The sequence below is a fragment of the Rhamphochromis sp. 'chilingali' genome (genome assembly GCF_963969265.1).
Source record: "Rhamphochromis sp. 'chilingali' genome assembly, chromosome: 14".
NCBI classification, from domain to species: domain Eukaryota; kingdom Metazoa; phylum Chordata; class Actinopteri; order Cichliformes; family Cichlidae; genus Rhamphochromis; species Rhamphochromis sp. 'chilingali'.
This window is the reverse complement of record NC_137941.1, coordinates 28,432,052-28,439,365: the sequence shown is the minus strand read 5'-3', so window position 1 is coordinate 28,439,365 and position 7,314 is coordinate 28,432,052. Positions and strand designations below refer to the sequence as shown.

Below are 7,314 nucleotides of genomic sequence, written 5' to 3'. Positions count from 1 at the left end.
GGAAGGGTTGCCGCTATAAAAATGATGGTCTTGCTAAAAACGGACGTGGGTTACTGACCTGGTAGCCTGGCTGCCCCGGGGTGGGTCCGCGACGGACATGGGGTTGTGGGGGTGCTCCGGCTGGGGCCCTGGCTGGGCCTCGGGGGCTTGTGTCCTGGTTGGTGTGTTGCCGGAGTTGTGGGTGGGTGAGTGTATGGGGGCCCAGCCCTGGCGCAGGGTGCCGCCAGTGCATCGAGCCACCTGGGGGGCTCTTCGACTGGTGGGGGAGGTTGTTACATCTTGCAGGAGCTCTCCTCTCTTCAGGAACTCACTCTGCAGCAGGGGGAGATATAGGAGAGGTGGAGGAAGATCTCAGCCTGGGCGTCTATTGTCTCATGCAGTCTGGAAGATGAGTAGATGACGGGGTGGGTGCAGTTTTCTCTGTGGTGGGGTCGGGTGGGCTGTCCTGGGCTCTGTGGGGCCGGGCGGCGCTGCTGTACTGGGCCCCGGTTCAGATGGGCATGGGCACCTTTTCCTGGCGGGTTGCAGAGTATGGGGGTGCCTACTGGGGTCAGCGGGGGAGCTGCCCTTGGGGTAAAGGTGTGTCACCAGGGTGCAGGGGAGGCATCCCCCCCCCCCCGTCCCCTTCTGGCTGCCTGTGCCTCAATTTTATCTCACAACGTTGACATTCACATTACTCACACTCTCATAACACATACATATAGGATCTTGGGGGTGGGCACGCTACACGGACTCCAAATTACCATCAGGGTGTACAACCTCACCCCTGGTGTCGTTGTCCACCTCTCAATTTTAGATACACGTAGACATTGAGGGCTATCAGGAGGGGCTATGCGCTTACCTGCTGCTCTCTGGCAGGTAGCTCCATGTCCTCCTGGGTTTTAAATGCACCTTAAAACACACATGCATCAACACTACATATGAGCGGGCAGAGGGAGGTTTGGAGTCTTCTCACACCCCCGTTCTCTGCGGCCATGATGGAGCGGGGGGGCTAGGAGGAGGAGTTGGCCATCCGATTGCGGTCTGGAAAGTGGGGCCTCCCTGCTGCTGCGGACTCGTGGCAGTCTGCATCTCCCCACCGCAGGGAAAAGGGTAACACCACCTGGGTCTGGATGCAGTTTCCCCCTCCAGGGGCAAGGGTACCTAGACCCGGGCTTAGAGTACGCTTGGGGAGTGTGATTGTGTGTACATTGTGTGTCTCTACATGTCTGTCTCCACGTTGGGTGAGTGTTGAGTAATTGCATATGAGAGCATGAGGGTGGGAACGGATGTTTGTATCTGTGTGTGCCTGTATGTCTGGTTCCATATGCCAGGTCGGGTATCAGACGCCACCTCTCTGGGGACATCTCAGGCCTTCCAAGGTATGGAGGCCTATCCCCCCCTTCCCACTTCCCCTGCCAGTGGCAGACATCCTTAGACATCGGTGCGTTGGTGGGTCTTTGTGTCCGGGGATGGGCGTCCCTTGGCCTCTCGGCCTGGGGCTCAGTGACTCTGGCGCAGCTGGCTGCCGGCGGAGCTCCCGGGTTAGTCACTGCAACCCCCCCTGGCTTATGCTCCGCGGCTGCTGAGTGAGCCCTCATCTGGGACTCTCCTCAGCTCTTTCTGGGATAGTGGCGCAGCTGCCCCTCTGTTGGTCTTCCTTGGTCTCTTGTGTTCTGGGGGCCTCTGGATGTCTGGAGTTTTGATCTCCTCCATACCTGCTTCATGCCCTGGAGGACGGGGCTGTGGCTCCCCACACCCTCTAGCAGATCATTACATGTAGGAACCTTTTAAAAACAAGCGCGTCCATGCTCACAGGTGTACACACGGGTGCTCACACACACAATCTACACCCTTTTTTGGCTAAAGCAGCAATGCTGATCGTTTTATTAAAGATGAAAGAATTTAGACAGTTTTTAACTCTCAGTGATGCTGTAGTGTTCGTTTGACCTGAAGCGTACGGAGTTTAGGACCCAGATTACTGCCAGATTTAAGAGCGTCTTAATCCGACAAATACAGTGGAGCAAAAAAGTATTTAGTCAGCCACCGATTGTGCAAGTTCCCCCACCTAAAATAATGACAGAGGTCAGTAAGTTGCACCAGAGGTACACTTCAACTGTGAGAGACAGAATGTGAAAAAAAAAATCCATGAATCCACATGGTAGGATTTGTAAAGAATTTATTCGTAAATCAGGGTGGAAAATAAGTATTTGGTCAATAACAAAAATACAACTCAATACTTTGTAACATAACCTTTGTTGGCAATAACAGAGGTCAAACGTTTACTATAGGTCTTTACCAGGTTTGCACACACAGTAGCTGGTATTTTGGCCCATTCCTCCATGCAGATCTTCTCGAGAGCAGTGATGTTTTGGGGCTGTCGCCGAGCAACACGGACTTTCAACTCCTGCCACAGATTTTCTATGGGGTTGAGGTCTGGAGACTGGCTAGGCCACTCCAGGACTTTCAAATGCTTCTTACGGAGCCACTCCTTTGTTGCCCGGGCGGTGTGTTTTGGATCATTGTCATGTTGGAAGACCCAGCCTCGTTTCATCTTCAAAGTTCTCACTGATGGAAGGAGGTTTTGGCTCAAAATCTCACGATACATGGCCCCATTCATTCTGTCCTTAACACGGATCAGTCGTCCTGTCCCCTTGGCAGAAAAACAGCCCCATAGCATGATGTTTCCACCCCCATGCTTCACAGTAGGTATGGTGTTCTTGGGATGCAACTCAGTATTCTTCTTCCTCCAAACACGACGAGTTGAGTTTATACCAAAAAGTTCTACTTTGGTTTCATCTGACCACATGACATTCTCCCAATCCTCTGCTGTATCATCCATGTGCTCTCTGGCAAACTTCAGACGGGCCTGGACATGCACTGGCTTCAGCAGCGGAACACGTCTGGCACTGCGGGATTTGATTCCCTGCCGTTGTAGTGTGTTACTGATGGTGACCTTTGTTACTTTGGTCCCAGCTCTCTGCAGGTCATTCAGGTCCCCCCGTGTGGTTCTGGGATCTTTGCTCACCGTTCTCATGATCATTCTGACCCCACGGGATGAGATCTTGCCATGGCGGAGTTTGGAGTCTGACTGTTTGAGGCTGTGGACAGGTGTCTTTTATACAGATGATGAGTTCAAACAGGTGCCATTCATACAGGTAACGAGTGGGGGACAAAAAAGCTTCTTACAGAAGACATTACAGGTCTGTGAGAGCCAGAGATTTTCCTTGTTTGAGGTGACCAAATACTTATTTTCCACCCTGATTTACGAATAAATTCTTTACAAATCCTACCATGTGAATTCATGGATTTTTTTTTTCACATTCTGTCTCTCACAGTTGAAGTGTACCTCTGGTGCAAATTACTTGCACAATCGGTGGCTGACTAAATACTTTTTTGCCCCACTGTACAACAATAACGACGGCCGCTTGCATGTTCTGCAAAAAAATGTGCTTTGTCGTGTATCTGATGGACAAACACCAAACCAGTTCCACATCACTGAAGTTGCACCATTTTTACAAACCAATTCTGGTTCATCTGTTTCACTCAACAATCGGCCATGTGTGTATGAAAACAAAGGCACTGCGCATGCGCGTTGTACTCATATTCTATCGCGATATTTAATTTTCCTATCGTTGCCTAACATTATACCGGTATTACCGTGAATGGTATAATATGGCCCAGCCCTACTAACAGGTATCATGAGAAGAGTTGGGAGGGGCCACTATGACGATCTAACGGGAGTGAACCATAATGCCTTCTCCTACATGTCAAAAATTTCAAACATACCACTGCTCTGCACCAAGGATCCCCACACAGCTCCAAGTTCAAACAAAATACCCCTACTTTCTTCTACCTGTGCTAGTAAAGAGAAAAGAAGAACCCAACCCTGCTTAAAAGGGGCGTTACTAAGACTCAAGTTTCACCTCTCAAAATGTTTTTTACATTGGTGTCCTGTCAATCGCCTGGTAACCATACTCATTGTGAAATAAGACCTTATCCCTAAGGCTATGAGAGAGTACTAATTGCTGTATTGGCGCACCACCATCTGGCTGCAAATTAAGGCATCTGGAAGAAGGGTACCAGAAAGCAAGCTCTCAATATGTGCCATTGAGGCAGATGACTGACAATAGCAGGAGAGAGGATCCATATTACCACTGACCCAACCTGGATGATATTTAATTGAAAGGTTAAAGGAGGATATTTGAGCAGCTCAGCATTGCTTAAAAGCTCCAAGGTTTGCTGTGGTCTGAAAGCTCTAGGGATCGTTAACTTTGTGAAGACCACATTTATGAACCAGCATATATCCTCTGAACTTTTCGCCCATTGTAAAGTTAGGAACTCAAGTTTCCTGGAGCTGTAATTTGACATTTTGCATTCAGTGGGCTTTAATCGTCAGCTAGCATAAGCTATAGAACGCACCCTATCATCTGAATACTGCTGTGAAAGCGGGGCACCCAAACAACAGTAATGAACATCAACCTTCAAAATGAAGGGTTGTGAAACATTGGCATAAGCTAAAACTAGTACTAATACTACTAAGGATGCAAAGGGATAGCAATTTTCTCTAATCACTTTACTCTCCAAAAGCTGTTAAATATGTGCCTTGACTTCTTTTTTTCTTTCAGTAAACTGAGTTGACAAGGAGGTTCCTCTCTGCACAAAACAAGTCATTGCAGAGCTATGAATTATCTTCCCCTCTGATGTTGATGGGATCAAAGGATGTGCCTCTGGATAAATAATGTTTAAAAATGTTAAAACAAAGAAATCCTTGACTAGTTCTATAACACATGATATATATACTAAAAGTTAAATAGAAATTCCTTTCTTGGGACACTGCTGTTATCCCCTGTTTGCTGCCATTTATGGCTGTTACTGAAACTTTTTTTGCAGTGGATCTAACATGTGTAGAGTCGCATTCCACAAATAAACTTTCATGATGTGAAAATGTAATTAAACTGTTGATCAGAGGGAAATTACTTAAAAAGTTTTAGGATGTTAAAACTTACAACATCAAGCTAGCTTGTAATGTTATGTTGTTGCATAGCCATTTCTTGTCATCTGTCCAGGGATGGGGGGTTGCATGATGATAACTTAATTGCGACAATAAAGAGATTAAATTAAGTTTGAACCTGGAGGATTTCTTTTGTTAAAACACTAATTACAGTTCAGGAGTGATGATTAAGTTGAGGGGGGAAAGGATGAGATGGATATGAGCAGGCAAGAGTAGAAATGGAAGAGGTGGATGAACAAGATGAGAAAGAAAAAACTATGAAAGGATAAATATAAAACTTTTAAATGGTCAAATACCGTTTGAAACAGATACTAGCGACTTTAAATAACATAATTGTTATACTGTTATACTATTTATGCAATGCCTATTGTTTTTTTCTCGGGTACTTATATCTGAAACAACAAGAAAGTGATTAAAAAAAAGACTTGCTTTCTGTCTATGATGATTGTGAGGGGAAAAATAAATAGTGGCAATTTCTATGTAAACTACCATTTATCTCGTCCAATATGATGGGGAGCTCTTGAATGACATCCTGATGAGATCACATGCAAAAACTCGAAGAAAGAGGGATGAGTACAGGCAGAGAGTGAGATAGATATGGTTATGATCAAAAATTAATTAATATATTGGCCCAAGGGAAGGGAAGAGGGGCATCAGTATCCAACAGACACTGAGAGAATGATAAGGGGAGGAGTTTAAAGAAGGTGTGGGGATATTACTAATTCTGGTCACAATGCTGCAGCTCTCTGCAGCTCTGTGAAGATGGATACCCAGAGCAGAGCAGAGCTCTGCTTTCCACAACTCTTCAACACCTCCTGCAAGAAGCCTACAACTCCTCTATCACAAGTTTTGCTCTTTCACATTCTGATGCCATCAATGTCTCTGCTGACTGTGACTCTCAACCTGCTTGTCATCATCGCAGTCTCCCACTTCAGGCAGAGTTTCACTTTTTTTTACCTGCTGCTGTGGCTTTACAAGTCTATACCTGATTTGTAATACCTGTTTGAATAGTTTCTTTCTGTTGATTTTTTAAAATTATATTTTCCTGTCTTTCTAGGCAGCTCCACACACCCACTAACATCCTACTCCTCTCTCTGGCTGCCGCTGACTTTCTCATTGGCCTTCTGTTTATGCCTGGAGAAATCCTGCGAAATACAGTGTGTTGGTTTCTTGGTCAGCTCACATGTTCTCTGTATAATTATATATCCTTCGTTGTTACCTCTGCCTCAGTGGGCGATATGGTGCTGATATCAGTCGACCGCTATGTGGCTATTTGTGACCCTCTGCATTACCCCACCAGAATCACAGAGAGAAGAGTGAAACTCTGTGTTTGTCTGTGTTGGCTCTGCTCGGTTTTCTACTGCTATATGATTGTAAGAGATGATCTAAGTCAACCAGGAAAGCATAATTCTTGCTTTGGAGAATGTATAATTTTTGTTGAATTCATTGCAGGATTTGTTGACCTTGTTTTATCCTTTATAATTCCAGTTACTGTGATTGTATTTCTGTATATGAGAGTGTTTGTGGTGGCTGTGTCTCAGGCCCGTGCCATGCGCTCTCAGGTTACAGCTGTCACACTGCAGCTCTCAGTGACTCTAACAGCAAAGAAATCAGAGTTAAAAGCAGCCAGGACTCTGGGTGTTCTTGTTCTTGTGTTTCTAATATGTTTCTGCCCATATTACATTGTTTCGCTTTTTGGAGACGAGTTTCTCAATAGTGCCTCTGCATCTATTGTATTCTATTTCTTTCTTTTAAACTCCTGTCTAAACCCTTTGATTTATGCTATGTTCTACCCCTGGTTTAGAAAAGCTGTGAAACTAATTATGACTCTACAGATACTGCAGCCTGGCTCCTGTGAAGTCAGCATACTGTAGAAGGAAGAAATCTGTTCTAAAAAGATTACCATAATCAAAACTAAGTTTAAATTCGGTTCTGGATTTAACAGGGAGAAGATGAAGAGAAGTCAGTATGGGAGAAATATACTCTCTCTTTCTAGTCCCTGTCAGTACTCTTGCTGCGGCATTTTGGATTGACTTTCAGGGATTTTTTTTTTTAGGACATCCTGACAATAATGAATTGGTAAATGGCCTGCATTTGTATAGCGCTTTTCTAGTCCATAGGACCCCAAAGCGCTTTACACTACATTCAGTCATTCACCCATTCACACACACATTGACACACTGGCGATAGCAAGCTACATTGTAGCCACAGCTGCCCTGGGGCGCACTGACAGGCGAGGCTGCCGGACACAGGCGCCACCGGGCCCTCTGACCACCACCAGTAGGCAAACATGGGGTTAGTATCTTGCCCAAGGATATTTG

General features: G+C 45.7%; 1 protein-coding gene across 1 annotated transcript; it reads left to right on the top strand.

Moving 5' to 3' along the window:
* Window positions 1-5,755: 5,755 nt before the first annotated feature.
* Window positions 5,756-6,867, top strand: LOC308410439 (trace amine-associated receptor 13c-like; the record flags this gene model as incomplete). Its single annotated transcript, XM_080903776.1, has 2 exons — window positions 5,756-5,928; window positions 6,051-6,867. 2 exons carry the CDS (start codon window positions 5,756-5,758, stop codon window positions 6,865-6,867), a joined length of 990 nt encoding a protein of 329 aa, XP_080759902.1.
* Window positions 6,868-7,314: the final 447 nt, after the last annotated feature.